Here is a 19,242-nt window from a genome sequence, read left to right as displayed (position 1 = left end):
TTCCTGCCCACAGGGCTGCAAACAAGCCCACGGGAGTGCCCCCAGCCAATGTCCCCAGACTGCAGGCAATGCCTCTGGCACTCAAGGTTCATCTTCTTCTGGCACCAATGAGCTCCTGTCCCACAGGTCTGTGGGCTTCCATGCCCAGCTCTAAAAAGGAGCCTTCAGGGAGAAACGTGTGTTGCCAAAGAAGGCAATGAAAATGCAGCCATACAGGAAAACAAAACACAGCTCATATCATTAATTGGAGTGTTTTGCACTTGAAATGAGCTTCTCAGAAAATTATTGTTTCCAGAGAGACTTCCTCTGGACCTGGGGCAGCGCAGGACCAGTATAAAAGGCATCCCAGCTTTTCACTCTCTCATCCACTTCACTGTCCTTCTTCTCCTCTGGAAGCAAGTGAGTTGGAAGTGCTGTCTTATACTGGGCTTGGGGCTGCCTGTTTGGGAAGGGAGGTGAAGAGAGGGTTTGGTGTGGAGAGAGCCTGTGTCTGGGCTGGGGGAACTTTTGTTCCCTTGTATTGGTGGCTCCAATATAGGGAATGGGACATGCTCTGGCTTGTCTGGCCCCTGCTGCTGGACCAAATGGTGGCAACTGTGGTGTTTCACCCCAGAGACACTTTTGGCTAGCTGAATGTTGCAGCTGGGCACGTGCAGACGAGTTCAGGCATGCCGGAGCTCAGGTGGTGGTGGGATGGAACTTCCCTCACAGGGGCTCCACTCCTCAGGTTTCCCGCTGTTGGAGAGGCTTTTAAGGCTATGGTGAAGGAAAGGAGTCGATTCTGATGGAGGGTTAAATCCAGAGTTTTTATTCTGGCCCGCAGGCCTCTGAATGTAGCAGCAGCTCCAAGCAGAATTCCGAATCCTATCACTGCTCCATCAGAACTCCCCGACCCATGGTTCCCCTCTCTTTTACCTGGGGGAGGCGTGGGAGAAGGGATAGGGAGACCACAAACCAGGCACGGGAGAAGAGGTCTCAAGGGACAAAGGACACCTGGATGGCCCAATGCTTCCTGGGGGTGGAGGGCATTTATGAATCAGCCCAATCACATCTGGAGTGCCGGGAGTGACAGACAGTGCTGGGAGGGGTCAGGGTGGCAAAAGGAGGAGTGATTGACACATCTGGGAGGACACTTTCAGGGGAGAACCCAGGGTTCTGGGGTAAATCATGAAATCCCGCTGCAACACTCTTGACTAAAAAGTGGGGACCAGGCAAAGAGTCGTGTGGTTGTTCCTGCACTGGCTGCATCTCCCAGGTCAGGCTGCGTCTTGGCTCCCTTGTTGTGGGCGGAAAGGTGGCTCCTTAACCATCCCCATCTTGTCTCTTTCTCCCAGGTGCACCTGTGATTCAGAGCCATGTCCAGCTGCCAGCCTTGCCCCCCCTGCTACCCGCCCTGCAACCCCTGCTACCCACCCTGCAACCCTTGCTACCCGCCCTGCAACCCTTGCTACCCACCCTGCAACCCTTGCTACCCGCCCTGCAACCCTTGCTACCAGCCCTGCGGCCCCACCCCGCTGGCCAACAGCTGCAATGAGCCCTGTGTCAGGCAGTGCCAGGACTCCACCATCGTCATTGAGCCCTCGTCCGTGGTGGTGACCCTGCCTGGCCCCATCCTCAGCTCCTTCCCACAGAACACCGCTGTGGGATCCTCCACCTCGGCTGCTGTTGGCAGCATCCTCAGCTGTGGTGGGGTGCCCATCAGCTCTGGGGGCTTTGACATCTCCTGCATCACCGACCGCCACTGTAACAGGATCTGCTAAAGCTGCTGGTGATTGCCCCACTGAAAGACACCCCAGAACCCAGAAGATGGAAATGGACTGAACATGGTCACTTAGAGGCAATCCATGGCATTTGGGAAGAGCTATTTCTGTGGTCTCAAACCATGGCCTTTGTCTAACTTGCCTGTTTCCCTCCTGTTCTTTCTTGTCCCTATTCTCATCTCCTCCCCTGGGCTGTGATCAATGGCTAAGCCCCATCCAAGATGTGAACTGCACTGTGGCCAAGGGACAGAGTCTCCTACATCCCCCTGGTGCTCTCTGCACCGCCATGCTCACTCAGAGGACCTGCTTTTCTTCTTCTAACTCATTAAAGTTTTGCTGCATCCCAGCCTGTGCCTCTGTGTGGTCCTTGTCTCTTCCTATGTTGTCTCCAGATGCCAGAGAGAAAGGTGTTGCTCTGGGGGGATGTGGCAGGCTCAGATCAGAACCCTGGGCCTCCCTGGAGTGATGGAAGAGTGAAAAACAGGGGTGTGTTCAGCTATGGAACATCAGGGGTCCTGAGGGACACGATTCTGCTTGCGCCTTCACTGTGTCTCACTGTGTGGAGTGGTTTGGACAGAAAACACACATTCTGCTGAGTCAGTGAGCTCCCTTGGGACTTGGTGCACAACGGATGAAGATATTTGTTTGCTGCAGCAGACGGGAGCAGCTCATGCCCTGACAGGATCTGATCCTGATGAAGAGGCACTAATGAGAAGCATTAAAATGCAGTTTGTGAAGGGGGCACCCGATGACTTGAAACCAGCAGTCACATATGGTACAACATAAGTTGTCACAGTGAGGGTGGCTGCGACAAACCCTTCTGGTTCCCTGACTTTAGGGTGAGGGTGGCAAAAAATGAGGTTCAATAAGATGCCCAAAAAGTTACTTTAATAAAGGGTGAAAAAACCAACAAACATGGAGAAGTCGAGCGCGGTACAAGGGGCAGGATCCAAAGACCCAAAACAAGGAGAAAGCAACAATATATATACACTTGTGGGTGGAACATTCTAGAACTATAACCATATAGGGGAAATAAGTAACCAATAGGGGAGCAGAACATGGACAACTTAATGTAATCACACCAAAGGCTTATGGGGGAATTCTCAGGCTCACCCTAAATTAAATAAATCCCAGGGCTTGAAACTAGCGCTTGGCTCTTTTGGAGTAAAGTCTGGCTGATTCCAAGTCACAGATAGGCCAATTCCCACAGTAAGTGCCTTAACAAATGCTTGGAAGGATACTGGAGCTGTGACCCGAGCTGGCTGTGCAGGTAGTGAGAAAGGATAGGCCAACAAAACTGAAAAGTATCACCTCATGGGAGACAAGGAAACAAATGTGGAATGACTGTGTGCAAGCTGCTGTTCCACAGTCAGAAATAAATGGAATTACAACATCAGAAATGTTTTGCTGTTGGCAGAAGTTCACATCTGCCGGAAGAAGTAATCCCCACCACCACCCCTCCTGACACCACAGAGCTCCACAATCCTGACAGATGCCAAGGTAGCAGGAGCAGCAGGTTGGCGGGTCCCCTCAAATGGCAGCATTATAGCCCCTCTTTGGGAGCAGGTTGTTAGTCATGATGCCCCCATGTTCCTCTAACTATGAACTGGCATCTGGAGGAACTCTGCATGGTCAGTTCTGCTGGATACAGGTGCAGGAGTTACTGCATTACATGGCGATATTGCTGCTAATGAAGAGACTTCCCAGACCTGTGTCTTGGGGGGCAGTTCCACCCCCACCCTCCAAGCTAAGGTTCTCCAACAATAGGGGACACCACCCCATTTGTCAAGAAGGTGCTAATTGCCCCAGTTAAAGAATATATGTCGGGCATAGCTGTGCTGTCAGGGTGTGTTGTTGAAACACTGAATGATCACTTTTGTTTCAAAACTCCACAAATGACATTTCCCACTCAATCTATGTCTGCTTTGTGTGGACTCCCAGAGTGTCCTGAATCAGTTTGCTTGAGATTGCTCAAAAAATCCCCAGCAAGGGTATAAACAAAAGTCTGATTGAATAATAAACTACAAAGCACAACAGATTATTTGGCAGGATTAATTGTATTTACAAAGGGCAACTAGGGACAACAGGGGGACAACAAAGGCACAAGAAGACACAACAAGGAGGAAGCAAGCAATAACAAAACCAAACAAAATCCAGGCAATCAAAACAGAAATTAATTGAAAATACCTGGGAGGGAAGGTCTGTCTTTGTGTAAAAGTGTAAACAAGGATGAAAAGGAAAGTGGCCTAAAGCTTAAAAACATTTAAACTTAACAGTACTTTAACTTAATGTATACCTTGATTTATATCTTAAACTTAACAATATAAGAGAGAAATAACCCTTAATAGCAATTTGATGGCATTTATTCTAAAGTATAATTTAACCTAACTTCCAGATTTGCTATAGCACACAGATATAATCTGTGCAAGATAAGGTACCTGTGGAAAAATTTCCCTCAGAAGTCAGTGAAAATACTCACTTCAGATGATTTTGCATCTCCTGACAGGCAAAGGATTGGGCCTCAAGGAGTGAGGGTATTGGACCAGGACACGCTGTAGTTTGGTGATTCTCTCTTGTGGTCTCTGGTGGTGGTGGACGCCACCAAGAGTGTCTTATGCCAACAGGTAGGAGCCGCAAGAGCACCAGCACACACACACACACAGACAAACAGAGACATACAGACAGATACAGATACACACACACACTCACACACGGCAGCTCAGCAGTGAAGGTACAGGAGGGTCCAGGCATGGAGTTCCAATGTGCTTTATTTCAAGCAATGCTGAGGGAGTCCGGGGGCCAAAGACTAAGCAGGAGTCTATGTGGATGTGACAGTTTAGTCAGAAACAGACATCTTTCCCTGGCATTGTCCTGGGGAAAACTGTGAGAACACTCAGAGAAAAGAATGAAAACAATTCTTGCATTATTCCCCACATCTGGTATTTGTGAACATGTGGAATGATTGTACGTGATGTTTATGGAAAGAAGGTGTCGTTCCTAATTAACCAGTGGTGTGGGGGGCGTTGTTAAGAACTAATCAGGTTTTGGGTGAACGATCCTGCCTATAAAATATAGCTCCTAGTAAAGCTCCTAATAAAGCTCACTTTATGCCTCCTGAATATGGAGTCAATGTTGCTTTCCTTCAGCCCTTCCTAACTCAACAACAAGAGGTCCAGGGCATAAATACAGGGAAAGAGGGGGTGGGGAAGAGCGTCAGGGATCCAATGATCTGAGGGCTCAGGGGCGGTACTCTGGGAAGGGACCAATAGGGAATGCCAGGGTGGATAGGTGGGGTTACAAAGGCCAATGGGATAACAGGGAGGGGAGAACATTCTAGAACATATAGGGGTGGGAAAGACCAATAGGCCAATGGGAAGACAGAGCTGGGACAAATTAACATAGTGCTACAGAGCACCATGGGCGAAGCTTCTTTCGTCCCCCTAAGCTGTGAGGAATGCCCGGAGCCTAAGGTGCTTCCCTGCAGGGGAGCATTGTTGCTCTCTCCCCAGTAGGCCCATGGGCTTCCACATCTCTACCTTTTTGTTTAATTAAAAAGGCTTCTCCTATCAATTTCCATGAGCACTTTACAAAAGAAGGGAACATAACTAACATGACAACAATAACAAAACCTCATAAAAGTATTAAAGCAATAAATAACTCAAAAAAGTAATAGTACATAAGATTAGGATATGACTGAAATAATTGAATGGGTAAGAACTAATTAAACAACATCTCTAGTTGGGAGTGGATGTGGGTCTCTTGTTTCTCAGCAGCAGATCTAGTTTGGATATCAGGAAAACAGTCTTTCCCTAGAGAGTGGTCAGATATTGACCAGGGAATGGTCACAGTCCCAAGGCTGCCAGAGCTCAAGGAAAATTTCAACAATGCTCTCAGGCACAGGGTGGGATGGCAGGATGGGTATCTGTGCAGGGCCAGGATTTGGACTCGATGATCCTTGTGGGTGCCATCCAGCTCAGGGTATTTGGTGAGTCTATGAAGGCTGAGGTCTGGGTGCAGTAGCTATTTCGCCTACACAGCCAGACATGTCCAGCCAATGAACCTCGTTCTGATAGCAGCCACTCTTCAGACGATGGAGAAAGCGATGAAAAGATTCTGCAGTGGAAATTTTATCTTTCCATGTCCCAAGACCACACTTCCTCGTAGACTAGCCTACATTGACCTGGTCTCACTGCACTGTTCCAAAGGCTGAAAGAAACTATTAAAGGTTCCACTAAGTCCAATACCTCAGTGACAAAAACTTTCTTGGTCTTTGCAAAGGTTTTTATCCCACAACAAAAAAAGGAGGGATTGTTTCCAGGTGGAGTGTTTAAGCATAAGTAAAGGGATTCTGGCATGCAGTTCTTGTGGTTAGTGGACCCTCTAATGACAAAGAAGTGGAAATTTCATGGCATAAAAAGCATTGGCAGATACGGACCAAGTTGTACTGGTGCACTAGAGAAAAAGTGGTGCTCTATATGAACTTTCCATCCACAGAGAATAAAGTTGGGCCTGGATGTCATTAGCAATAAAATCCCTTTGGCATCTGGAATGTCATCATCCTGCTAGTTTTGCAATATTTAGAAAGCAGAAAGTAATCCAGTGTCTGACTAAGCAAACTTGATGTAAGCCTGTGTTACCAGTTGCTTCAGAGCCATCCTCAAACACCTCTCAGAACAAAGATTGAGCAACATCTTGTTCCCTGGTTGTTTTGGGAAAGCATCTGCAGGAAAAATGACACAGAGGCAATGGCTTAAATGCAGCATAACTTTAATGAGTCAAGAGAGGGAAATTAGGTCATTTCAAGCAATGGTCATGGTGCAGTGAACACGAGGGACAGATAAGAGACTGTTCCCCACAGCTGTAGCTGAGAACCTTCTAGAAGTCCATCTGACCTACAGAGGGAGCAAGGCCAACAGGTCCTCCCCTGGCTGGATGTGTCAGGCTCACAAGAGGAGCACAAGGGAACAAGGACACAGGAGGGAGACAACAGAGGGGAAGAGGGCAGAGACAGGGATGGGCTGTGATTCCCAAGAATCCTCTTGCAAGGGCTGCTGGGTTTACTCAGCCCCTCAGGTAGCAAGAAGCTGATGCTCCATCCCCAGTGAAGTACCATCTTGCTGAGTTCTTCGGTTCACACACTGGAATCATCACCAGCAGCTTTAGCAGGGGAAGCACCTTCTGCCACAGAGGCCACTGCCCAAGCCAGAGAGGCCAAAACCTCCAGAGTTGATGGGCACTCCCTGAGAGCTGAGGATGCTGCCAACAGCAGCCGAGGTGGAGGATCCCACGGCGGTGTTCTGTGGGAAGGAGCTGAGGATGGGGCCGGGCAGGGTCACCACCACGGGCGAGGGCTGGATGAACACGTGGGAGTCCTGGCACTGCCTGACACAGGGCTCATTGCAGCTGTTGGCCAGCGGGGTGGGGCCGCAGGGCTGGCAGGGCCGGCATGGGCTGTAGCAGGACATGGCTTGGGGCTGCAGGTGCACCTGGCAGAGAGGAGAGGGGAATAGAAAAGCTTAAGTGAGTAGAAGTCTCTAACACCACCACAAGGGAAAGAAGACATGAGCTCAAAGAGCTGGAAGGATCATAGGGAGGCCCACAGGCTTCTTGTTCTCCAAAGACCAAAATATACCTGCAAAACACAACCAAGTTCTGGGAGATCCCTTCCTAGCCCATACCATAAGAGACACCTAACAGACCTCCAGCCTCTCTTCATGTCACTGCTTTTGTGCCTTTCCCTCTACCATAGAAAGCAAACCCAGAATCAGGTACAGAAAGGAGAGACAGCTTTGTGCTGAAAAATTCCGTAGAAGCACAATGATGAGAATGAAAAAAAGAAGAATAAAGAGCTTCAGACTTACCTTGTTCCCAAGGAGATTGTGTGCAGGAGAGGAGTGGATGAGGCAGTGAGGAGATGGAACAGCTTTTATACTGCTGCTGTGCTGCCCCAGGCCCACAGTCACTGCATGAGGATAGTAATTTTCCAACAGACTCATCTCTAAAGCAAAGTATCCCACCTAATGCCCCAGGTTGTGTTTTGTTTTCCATCACCATTGCCAGTACATTTCCTCATTTCTGACATGCCCATTATGCTATGTATGCTCCTTTTAAGTTCCAGGATGACAGATCCAATGATTTCCCAAGATGTATCATGTCACTATCACCTGAAGATGTACCCTCAAGTGCAGGAGGGGTCTGTGCGGATGTAGGACATGGAACTGGAAAATCTGGTGATATTCTTTTCAAACCCCATTACTGAAAGGTTTGACTCTCCCCCTGCTAATGCAGGAGTCTGTCCTGGGTGCACAAAGGCTACTGTGCCTAATGACGTGACTTATCCTTCTCTCTCAATCCTTTACAAATTTGCTTGGAAGATTCATCCCCTCTCATGGCACTCTCTGGGGATCTCACATCACTGCCTTCAGTCACCATGAAGAAAGAAATTGTCATCCTTCCTAAGGACAATGATTACAGTTCTGGTGGAGTCAGATCTCCCCTCACTACATGAGGGGTATGTTGGGGCTTGGCACAGCACCTTGTTTGTCCATTCTCCTCACAGTGTCATGAGCTTTGGCTGCATGCCTTAAACCCTGACTAGCAGGAGAGACTTCTCCAAAACATGTTGACTGTCCTGTGAGCCCCTGAAGCTGTGGGAGTGTGGGCAAGGAGGTCATGCTGTCAGCAATGGCTATTGTGGCTGCCTGAAGGTGTGTACTCAGGTTCAGCCCAATGCTTGAACCAGCTTTCCTGGGTTATGGATGAATCTGCCCTTGCTGGAGGGCAGTTGCATCCCTGCAAGGGACATGGGTCTACAGACATCACACCCTCCTGGCTTGACCTCACACCAAAGGCTGGCACACAGCCAAGTCAAAATTAGAGTGTGACTTGTCACTGGTAGGGAGAGTCTCCCCCTGGAAATTTGCCTACTGAAGGCGTTTCCTTGCTCTCCTGGAACACACCCCAACTGCTTCCATGTCTGCAGGGCAGAGAAGTGCATCACTCTTTGATGTGGTTTGAGAGCTGGTTTTGTACCCAAGGCCCTTACAAGCACAACCCCTCCCTCAGTGTTCTGAGGTACGTGGCACTCCAGGGGTTGTCACTGACAGCTCTCATTTACTAGGGAGTTGGACAAGTTCCTGCTTCCCCAAGGGTGCTGGGTTGCTCTCCAAGCAAGTCTTTTTGAGCATGGTAAACAAGGTATGCTGAAGCACAGATGCCAAGAGAATACTCAATGCATGGGGCCATTGATGAGTCCCAGCTAGTGGGGAGATGTTTTCTGCAACCCCTTCTATCCCTCCACAGAGATTCAGGAGACCTCCTCTACCCAGCATTGGTCTCTTTGGCCAGGAGAATGATGCTTGTGCATCCATTCCACCCTCCAAGCCTCTCCCCAAGGCATATCTCTCACAAGAGGAAAGAGAGCTGAGGCTCTAAGACTCTAGCATAGTCCTGTCTCCAGCCCATACTGCTGGAAGAGGTTTTTTCATTTCAGTGAGAAGTGCAGATCTTGCCATTTATCCTTCTTGACTGTTAGAGGGCTCCTGTGGCCCAGTTGTCCAGACAGTCAATAACTCACTTTATAGAAGCCATGACCTAAAAGGCATTAGCAGGCTTTCACTGGTTGACTCTTGTCAGGCAGTCTTTTTTTTTTTTGATACCCTTTCACTCCTGGGAAGGCTCCCTCACCTTCTCAGAACTCTTTTAGGGGATGCAGCAGCCTGGGAGATCCTGTAGGTAAAGACTGGGAGAATCATTGTCTCCTCTATCTCTGCACTGCTGAGATTATCTTCCATCTGAAAGACACCTTATTCCTGAGCAGCTCAGGATATGGTCAGATGCCATTTTCACAAGGGCCCAGGGCTGTTCCATGGTGTCCTACAGAAACCCTGTCTTCTGCTACGAAGCTCATTGGCAGACAATCATCTCCAGCCTGTAGAGGGGAGGAGATTTTTCTTCCCCCAGTGCAGGACCTTGGATAAAGGAGTTAAACAGCGCTGGCCCCAGTCTAGGCCCTGCAGTGCACCAAGTGTGAGTCTCTGCCAGCTGGACTTTGTGCCCCTCATACCAACCCTTGGAGACCAACAATATTCACAGAGTTCAGTCCTCTGTACTACTTACTTCCCCAGCCTGTATTTTGTCAGTTTGTCTCCCAGGATTGTTACAGGTAATAGCATCAAAGGCCTAAGTTAGATGAGATGAACATTTGCTAAACTTCCCTCACCCTCTTCACCTAGGCACAAAATCTGACAATGTAATGAGATTTGTCAAGACTCCAGAAATCCATGATGACCCCTCACAGTCAACTCCTTTTACCCTGAGAAGTTGCTGCCAGGTTGATTTGCTCCATTGCTTTTGCAGAGATTGAGGTGAGGCTTGGCACCTTTTTCATGGCCTTCTTGAAGACAAGAGATCCACTGGCTTTCTCACAGTCCTGAGATGCATTCTGTGAGTGCCAAGTCTTTCAAAGGGAGTTGAGAGCAACCAGACACCAGCCATCCCTCCTGAGGTGCACAGCATCAAACCACACACACTCATCTCAGTCCATCTGTTAATACATTCCCACACCTGATCCTGCCCTAGTGCAGGTAAGTCTTTCCTGCTGATGACTTTCTATGGAGCCCAGTGTCTTGACAGCAATTCCTGCTAGTAAAGACCAAGAATCCCTTGAGTACCTCCATTTTCCTGTAACCCTCATCTTCAGTGAAGCTACTCCAGTCAGCCTTTGGACTTCTCATCTACCTGGAAAAATTTATTGTGCCTATCATGTATTTTCCAGGTTCAAACCCAGGCAGGCTTTGGTTGTCCCTAGTCCTGCATACTCAGACAAACTGGCAAACATTCTCCCCAGAAAAAAAGCTGAATAATAGGAAGATAAATGAAACATCTAGCTGCGAGGGGAGCTGTATACAATTGCAATTCACTCCAAGCCAACATCCCCTGTGTTCATGGGACCCCACCACACTTCAAACACATCATCCGCCTTCACTGACACAGCATCACTCAAAATATCCTTGGGTGCCTCATCTCTGCACATGAAAGCAGAGAAGGAATGTTGAAAATGAGGAAATTAAATAGCAGAACAGGTTGACAGAAGCCAAAACACAACCTGCGCCACTACGTAAAACATTTTGTTTTTGAGGTGAGTCTTAGAAAATTACTGCTGTCATGCAATGTCTGTGGGCCTGGGGCAGTGCAAGAGCAGTATAAAAGCAGGACCTTCTCCTCACTCTCTCATCCACTCCTCTCACCTCCATCTCCGTCAGTACAAGGTGAGTCTGAAGCTTTTTCTCCTCTTTCTCTTCGTATTCCTCTAATGCACTTCAGCTCATACCTGCCCCAGCCCTGTGTGGGGTCTTGGAACTGCTATCACAGAAGAGGGAAGGGGAGGAACTTCTGTCATCACCAGAGGCTGAAACTTGGTAAAGTGTCTCATGAGCTATGGGCTAGGAAAGAAATTCTTTGGGATTGGTTGCTGTCCAGAGGATTCATTTGGGCAGAAAGTAATGTGATACCTGTGGATCTCACTTGCAAAGTTCCTAGCTCTTTTCTCCAACTTGTGACTTATCTCACTCTTAGTGGGGGAAAAGAGTGCTCTTTAACAACAGTTTTTGTTCTGTTTCCATCTCCCTTGTCTCACAGGTACATCTCCATCCCCAAGACATGTCCTGCTACAGCCCATGCCGGCCCTGCCAGCCCTGCGGCCCCACCCCGCTGGCCAACAGCTGCAATGAGCCCTGTGTCAGGCAGTGCCAGGACTCCCACGTGGCCATCCAGCCCTCTCCTGTGGTGGTGACCCTGCCTGGCCCCATCCTCAGCTCCTTCCCACAGAACACTGCCGTGGGATCCTCCACCTCGGCTGCTGTTGGCAACATCCTCAGCTCTCAGGGAGTGCCCATCAGCTCTGGGGGCTTTGGCCTCTCTGGCTTGGGCAGTGGCCTCTGTGGCAGAAGGTGCTTCCCCTGCTAAAGCTGCTGGTGATGATTCCAGGGTGAGAACCTAAGGACTCCCAAGATGGAACCGCCCTGGGCACGCAGCATCGGCTTCTTGCTTCCTGAGGGGCTGAGCAACCCCAGCAGCCCTTGCAGAAGGACAGGGCCAGCCTGGGCTCTTGGCAAGCACAGCCCATCCCTGCCTCTGTCCCCTGCCTCTCTCTCCTTTCCCTCCTGTGTCCTTGTTCCCTTGTGCTCCCTGGGGCTGTGATCCCCACACAGCCATCCTGGGGAGCACCTGCTGGCCCTGTTCTCTCTGCAGGGCAGGCAGACGGACATCTTCTGAGGTCTCCACCACAGTTATTTGGTGCATACTCCTATCTGCCTCTGGTGCTCCTTTAGCTCAGATTTACCTAGTTTTCATCTTTTGACTCATTAAAGTTCTGCTGCATTTGAGCCATTGCCTTTTTGTCATCATTTCCCCTGTATTTGCCCTCACAAAATCACATGGGGGGTTATTGAGTATGGTTGTACAGAGACCGTTATCACAGGATAGCTTTGACTATGCTTACAGGGTGATCCTCTGTTTTTCAAACTTCTCTACCTGTGTAGGGCTGGATGGAATGATTCAACACAGTTCAATGACTAGAGCTCCATCAGAGATGCTGCCACATGAAAAAGGGAGATTTCCCTGACCCTTAGTGTTTAATTTGTCTGTCAGTGCCCCAGAAAAGCTGAGACCCTTGTGCCCAACCACTCTGTGAGTGTTCTATTAGGGGGGGCCTGCACAGAGCCATCCTGCTGGATTGGAGGCCAGCTCGACTGACTTAGTCAGGGAAACACCCTCAGTCAGGGAGACCCCTCAGCAGGTCTTCCCACTTTTTGACCCCTTAGTGGGTCTGGCACTGTATTTGAGTATGTTCCCTACTGCCAGAGACTGCAAACACCAGTGAAGGATTGACACTGACAGTTTGTGGAATAATACTCCGAATAACATAAAATTGTGACAGGTTATGGTTCGAGGATTGCCAGTGATAGTATCAGACTGCAAAAATGTATTCAAAGAAATACAAAGGCAAGCTCTAATCCCTAATAAAATTATTCAGTGTGCATAGTGTGGTTCTTATCCAATAAGCATCCAAGTTCAGCCTGTGGACTATCCCAGCAGTTATGATGGAGTCTAGGCTCATGTTCCACTGCTGTTAGCCAGCACACCCAGGTCCCTTCCCCCAGGCAGCTTTCCAGCCATTCTGCCCCAAAACTGTAGAGATGTAGGGGACTTTTTTGACCCAAGGGCTGGACCCAGCATTTCTTTTTATTGAACCTTATACAATTGGCCTCGGTCCATTGATGCAGCATGTCCAGATCCCTCTGTAAAACCTTTCTACCCTCCTGAAGATTAACAGTGTCATCCAGCTTGTAGTCACCTGCAAACTTATTGAGGATACGCTTGACCCCCTGGCCCTGGTCATGCATGAAGATACTGATCTGAAGTGGACCAAACACTGAGTTAAATACTAGGGCAACACCACTAGTGACTGGCCATCAACTGGACTTAACTCTATTCACCACCATTCCCTGAGCACCACCATAAAGCCAAATTTTTATCCAGCGAATACAACCCACTTTAGAGCCAGAAGCAGTCAGTTTCTGTGGAGGTCCCTGAGCCTGCTGGGGAGAAGGCACCAGGAATGCCCTGCAGGGAAGCACCTTAGGCTCCGGGCATTCCTCAGAGCTTATGGGGAGGAAAGAAGCTTCGTCCATGGTGCTCTGCAGCACTATGTTAATTTGTCCCATTTCTGTCTTCCCACTGGCCCATCGGTGTTCTCTACCCCTTTTACCCCTATATGTTTTTGTTCTAGAATGTTCTCCCTTCTCTGTTATCCCATTGGTCTTTGTAATCCCACCCATCCACCCTGGCATTCCCTATTGGTCCCTTCCCAGAGTACCGCCCCTGAGCTCTCAGACCATTGGATCCCTGATGCTCTTCTCCACCCCCTCTTTCCCTGTATTTATAACCCGGACCCTCCTTTGTCTTTGGCCTATGGAGTCCTTCAGCATTGCCTGAAATGCAGCACATTAGGACTCCATGCCTGGACCGTCCCATGCCTTCACTATCGAGCTGCTGCGTGTGTGCCTGTCTGTCTGTGTGTCTGTCTGCGCACGCGTGTGTGTGTGTGTGTGTCTGTGTCTGTGTCTGTGTCTGTGTCTGTGTCTGTGTCTGTGCTGGTGCTCTCGTGCCTTCTGCCACAAGAGCACAAGACGCTCTCAGGGAAGGTTGCGTCCACCACTACCACAGACAGCAACAAGTTTCTCCAAGAAACAATTACCATAGGTGTTGTTTGGGTCCCTACCTCAGCCCTGGTGTTCTCATGTGTGATTTGGGTGTCTGCCTCAACTACTGCGTTCTTAAACGTAGTTCGGATGCGTGACTCACTCGTGACATTCTCAGAAGTGATTTGGGCCCCTGTCTCGACCCCTGTCCTTTGATAGTACCAGTCAAGCACCAGGGTTGTGTTAAAAGCTGCCACCAGCCACCTCAGGACAAGTTTCACTGTTGCCACACCAAAAAATTCTCTCTTCTTACACCACCCTGACATCAATTACTTCAAACACCACATTAGGTCAATAGAGTTAATTAGTATTTTTCAACACCTCACACTAAGATGGAAAAGGACTTTGTGAGCTTGCACAACAGAACAACCTGCATTATTCATGGATGAGAATGGAGAGGTCTATTTTCTTATCCCCCACGCAGTCTCATCTTTCCTGGCCCTCAGGTGCCCATCAAAACGTTCAATTACTCCCTTTCCTGAGAGAGTATGGTGGGAGAAGATGAAATTAATATTGTGTGTGTGGAGATAAAGGTAGTTTAATGAAGAAAAGCAAGGAAAGACTGCAAAAACACAGGGGAAAAAAATAGTTTTATTATCACCTTCCATCCACTATCAATGTCTAGCCTCTTCTGGGAAGCAGAAACAGAGTACACTTGGCAGTTTCTTCCTTGACAAACAATCTATTAATAAATGCTCCCGTGCCAGCCCCCTCTTCCTTTCCCTCAGCATTTTTTGCTGACCATGATGTCACATGCTATTGAATATCCCTTTGGCCAGTGTGGGTCAGGCAGCCTGGCTATGTCCTCTCCCAAAATCTTGACCACATCCAACTTCATGGCCTTTTGCAGAGGAGAGTGGAGAGATAGTGTTGATGCTGGGCAAGCACTGCCCAGAAAAACCCAATATATTTTTGTGTTATCAGCATCAATCTAGCTCCAACTGTGAAGAACCAGTAGAAGGGTTAATTTGGTGAAATTGAACTCCATCTTGTGTACAACCTATACAAGGCTATTATCCATCACTGCATATTCATCCCAAGAAAACCCTCACAAAAACATCTCTTAAAAACATATTTTCCTCTGGGCATAGTGAGAAAGAACCTGCAGAGGAAAGAATGACACAAACACATGGGCTGGGATGCAACAGAAATTTAATGAGACAAAACACAAAAACAAAGTTGGTCCGTCTGGAGGTTCCAATGCAGAGAGCATGAGGGACAGAAGGAAATCTGTGCTCCAGCAGGTGTCCATCTGCCTGATCCAGAGAGGGAGCAGGGCCAGCAGGTGCTCCCCAGGATGGCTGTGTGGGGATCACAGCCCCAGGGAGCACAAGGGAACAAGGACACAGGAGGGAAAGGAGAGAGTGGCAGGGGACAGAGGCAGGGATGGGCTGTGCTTGCCAAGAGCCCAGGCTGGCCCTGTCCTTCTGCAAGGGCTGCTGGGGTTGCTCAGCCCCTCGGGAAGCAAGAAGCCGATGCTGCGTGCCCAGGGCGGTTCCATCCTGGGAGTCCCTGGGTTCCTTCCCCAGGGCCAGCGGCAGCAGCTTCAGCAGGGGAGGCACCTGGTGCCACAGAGGCCACTGCCCAAGCCAGAGAGGCCAAAGCCCCCAGAGCTGATGGGCACTCCCTGAGAGCTGAGGATGCTGCCAACAGCAGCCGAGGTGGAGGATCCCACCACGGTGTTCTGTGGGAAGGAGCTGAGGATGGGGCCGGGCAGGGTCACCACCACGGGCGAGGGTTCGATGATGACGGTGGAGTCCTGGCACTGCCTGACACAGGGCTCATTGCAGCTGTTGGCCAGCGGGGTGGGGCCGCAGGGCTGGCAGGGCCGGCACGGGCTGTAGCAGGACATGGCTTGGGGCTGCAGGAGCACCTGGCACAGAGAGCAGAGAGGAGCAGACCATGAGCAGTGTTTGTAGTGCAGCCTGTCACCACACCATGACTCAAGCCAAGACGGAGACAGGAACTCAAGAACTGAAGATGCAAGGATGCCCACAGGTTTTTCCTCACATTTAGCCCACGGGTTCCCTGCCAAGAGCAACCAATCTCAGAATGTTCCTGCCCAGACTATCACTCACTTCAGCAAATCCCCAGCCTCCCTCCACACGACCCTCTTTCACATTTCAACTCTCACAGAGAGCAATCCCATGATGCAGCATAGGACCAAGTGAGAGGTATGCACTGGAAAACAGGAGGAGGAAGAGGAAGGAGAGGAGAAAAGTGACCCGACTCACCTCGATCCCAAGCAGACTGAGGCAAGAGGAGTGGATGAGAGAGTGAGGACAAGCTCTCTCTTATATTGCCCCTGCTCTGCCCCAGGCGCAGAGTCACTGCACAAGGGTAGTAATTTTCCTACAGACTCACCTCCAAAGCAAAATATCCTACCTAATGCCACAGGCTGTGCTTTTGTTTCCATCAACATTGCCATTTGTTTTCCTCATTCCTGACGTGATCATTAGTCATCCAAGGGTCCTTTCAAGTATTGAGATGAAAGACCAAAGGCTTTCCCAAGCAGGGATACAGCACAGACAGAAGGTGTACTGGAATTGTCTCTGGAAGGAAGGGATCATGGCACCAGGGAAAAATGGTAACACTGATTTCCACCCTCTTTGGCAGACAGTAAGGTCCTGCTGAAGGCAAGGTGTGTTGTTTGTCTGTTTGGAGCTCTGGGCTTGGCTACAGCCCAATATTGGAGATATTTTCTCTCTGCATGGCTGGAGCTGCCCTTGCTGGAGGGGAATTCATCCTGGCCTGGAACAAAGCCTTCAGACATCACACACTCCTGGCTTGGCCTCACACCAAATGGCTGACACACAGCCAACACAAAATTAGAGCATGACTCGCTTCAGGTGGAGAGAGTCCCTCACTGGAAATTTGCCTACTGAAGGCATTCCCTTGCCCTCATGGATGCATCCCAGCTGCCTCCATGTCTGCAGGGCAGGGAAGTGCAGCACTCCTTGCTGTAACCTGGTTTTGTACCCAGGGCACTTGTGAGCACATCCCCTATTCTCAGAGCTCCTATTGGTTTCTTGTGCTTTTCCTAGACTTTTCTTAATCCTTGACCACAGGATGCCTGAGCTGTTGCAAGCTTTTCTAACCTCTTTTCACAGGTGCCTCCATCCTGCCAGATGCCTGAATGAGTGCAAGATTTTTGATGTGCAGGGGATGTACCTTGCTACCCATTTCCTCCCTGACACAGCACTTACTCTCCACTTTCTGTGGTGTGACAGCCAAGGCTGCCCTTGATTCCAATGTTCACATCCAGTTTTTCCTTTTCAAAAAAAAAAAAAAAACAGTTCTGCATCACTGTTTTTTTCCCATGACAGACTATGAGACTGGAAGAAACCTCAGAGATCACCTAGTCCAAGCACCCCTCTGCACAGCATGATCAGCTCTTAAAGGATGCTCAGGGCCAGGTCCTGAATTTCTACAAGCACAAACAATCCTCAACTTGCCTGTGTCAACTGCAAGCGAGTTCTTTATCATCCTCACACTAATAACGTCTTTTCTTATGCTTTCCCGGAATTTCCCTATTTCCAGTGTGCCTATTTCTTCTTGTCCCTTCTCTGGAGAAGACTCAGGAGAGCCTGGTTCTGTGTTCTGGACTCCTCCCACAGCTCTTTCAGCCATTGCTGAGCAGTGAGCCCAGATGCCCCCTCTCCTCCAGGGTGGACAGTCAAGCAGTCCCTCCTGTTCCAGGGGTTCCAGTCACCTCATGGGGTCTGAGGCCCTTTGCTGGACCTGCACCAGTATGATTGTGCCTCTCTTATACTGGGCAACTTCTCTTTATGGCACTGATTTCTCAGCACCGCAGAGCAGAGGAGAGGGGTCATGTTCCACAGTTAGAGAAGAAATCCCTTCCTAAAGCAATTTTGGATGCTCCCAGGTGCCAGTTCCACAAAGGCCCAGGGCTGTGTCGTGATGCCCTGCAGGACCCCCTTTCTGTACTGCAAAGCGCTTTGGCTCCTACAGCCCCAGCCTGTGGAAGGCAGGCGTTTCTCCCTCCATCCTTGCAGGACTTTGTCCAAAGGGGTTAAACAGTGCTGGCCCAAGTCTGGGCCCTGTGGTGCACTAAGAGTGAGTCTCTGCCAGCTTTACTTCATCCCATTCATTAGAAGCCTTGGAGAACTGCAGCCAAGCCAGATTTCAGTCATGGCCTTCTAGAAATCAGGGTGCCCATTTTCTTTCTCCCAGTCCTCAGCTGCATTCCCTGACTACTGGGACCCCCCAAAGGGAGCTCAGAGGTGCCTTCTTTGACACCAACACTCACGTGCCCATCGCCAGGTTGCACACAGTCATGTCAGTCCAGTCCGTTTAAATGTTCTCACAGCTGATCCTCCTCCTCTGGCGTGGGGAGGTTTTCCCTACCCCTGTTTCTGAGGAGTATCAGGAGGTTGATCCTGTGACATGAAAAGTTGCCACTAAAGACCAAGGCCCAGAAGCCTTGAAGAACCTTCCCCTTTCCTGTAACCCCTGCCTCCAGTGAAGCTGCCCCAGTCAGCCTTGGCTCAAGCCTCCCTTTTACTCTTGCCCGGTGTGGAAGATCTTCTTCCTTCCCACCACAAGCTTTCCTGATTCAGCTCCAGGTGGGCTTTGGCTCTCCAAGCCCAGCCCTGGAATGCTCAGCCTGCCAAACAATCTGCATCAAGAGGAAGGGAGAGGAAAGCATTTCCCTGGAGAAGCAGTGTCCAGTGGGTGCTGGAGTGAGGTGAGAGGAGGAGAGGGCAGCAGGCAGGACGTGCTGTGAGGAGAGGAGCCTTTGGGTGCTCTGCTGCTCCTTGGGGCAGGGCAGAGCTGGGGCTGTCCCTGCAGAGGCAGCTGCCAGCAATGGCAAGGCACTGCCCCGAGCCAACATCCCCTGCCTGCTCGGGACCCTGCGGCATGGGGGCACATCCTGTGCCTGCACGGACACGCTCTGGTCCCAGGTGTCCTCAGGCCTCGCGTGGCACACGTGAAAGGAGCTGTAACACAGAGCAAGCACGTCAGAAATGAGGAAATGAAATGGCAGCATTGATGGAAATCAAACCACAACGTGTGGCGTTAGGGTGGATATTTTGCTTTGGAGGTGAATGTGTTGGAAAATTACTGTCCTCGTGCAGTGCCTGTGGGCCTGGGGCAGTGCCGGAGCAGTATAAAAGGGGGACCTTCTCCTTGTTTTCTCATTCACTCTTCTCACCTCCACCTCCTTGGGATCAAGGTGAGTCTGAAGCCCTTTCTTT

General features: G+C 49.8%; 3 protein-coding genes and 1 pseudogene across 4 annotated transcripts; 2 read left to right on the top strand and 2 right to left on the bottom strand.

Moving 5' to 3' along the window:
• The first annotated feature begins 265 nt into the window (after window positions 1-265).
• Window positions 266-1,760, top strand: LOC115490634 (feather keratin Cos1-1/Cos1-3/Cos2-1-like; annotated as a pseudogene).
• A 5,159-nt stretch (window positions 1,761-6,919) lies between these two features.
• On the bottom strand, window positions 6,920-7,225 carry LOC100217483 (feather keratin 1-like). The gene has a single exon (XM_002187764.5). The coding sequence runs from the start codon at window positions 7,223-7,225 to the stop codon at window positions 6,920-6,922; it is 306 nt and encodes a 101-aa protein (XP_002187800.5).
• Window positions 7,226-10,930: 3,705 nt separating this feature from the next.
• On the top strand, window positions 10,931-11,726 carry LOC100226410 (feather keratin 1-like). Of its 2 annotated transcripts, none has more exons than XM_002189953.5 (2): window positions 10,931-11,029; window positions 11,400-11,726. In XM_002189953.5, exons 1-2 carry the CDS (start codon window positions 10,931-10,933, stop codon window positions 11,724-11,726), a joined length of 426 nt encoding a protein of 141 aa, XP_002189989.5. The 2 variants fall into 2 exon arrangements, with proteins under 2 accessions (XP_002189989.5, XP_072775169.1); XM_072919068.1 differs by having other exon boundaries at window positions 10,957-11,029; window positions 11,419-11,726.
• Window positions 11,727-15,569: 3,843 nt separating this feature from the next.
• LOC100227127 (feather keratin 1-like) lies at window positions 15,570-15,875 on the bottom strand. Its single transcript, XM_002187831.5, has one exon. It carries the CDS (start codon window positions 15,873-15,875, stop codon window positions 15,570-15,572), a length of 306 nt encoding a protein of 101 aa, XP_002187867.3.
• Between the last annotated feature and the right edge of the window lie 3,367 nt (window positions 15,876-19,242).

Source organism: Taeniopygia guttata, chromosome 27 (assembly GCF_048771995.1).
Source record: "Taeniopygia guttata chromosome 27, bTaeGut7.mat, whole genome shotgun sequence".
Classification (NCBI taxonomy): Eukaryota; Metazoa; Chordata; class Aves; order Passeriformes; family Estrildidae; genus Taeniopygia; species Taeniopygia guttata.
Note: the sequence above shows the minus strand (reverse complement) of the source record. Positions and strands in the feature narration are given on the sequence as shown.

What these genes read in the sequence shown, in the direction of transcription:
- LOC100217483 (XM_002187764.5), bottom strand. Translation starts at nt 7,225, where the DNA reads ATGTCCTGCTACAGCCCATGCCGGCCCTGCCAGCCCTGCGGCCCCACC.
- LOC100226410 (XM_002189953.5), top strand. Translation starts at nt 10,931, where the DNA reads ATGTCTGTGGGCCTGGGGCAGTGCAAGAGCAGTATAAAAGCAGGACCT. An exon ending in TCCATCTCCGTCAGTACAAG is followed by an intron (nt 11,030 to 11,399) that starts GTGAGTCTGAAG and finishes CTTGTCTCACAG; the next exon opens with GTACATCTCCATCCCCAAGA.
- LOC100227127 (XM_002187831.5), bottom strand. Translation starts at nt 15,875, where the DNA reads ATGTCCTGCTACAGCCCGTGCCGGCCCTGCCAGCCCTGCGGCCCCACC.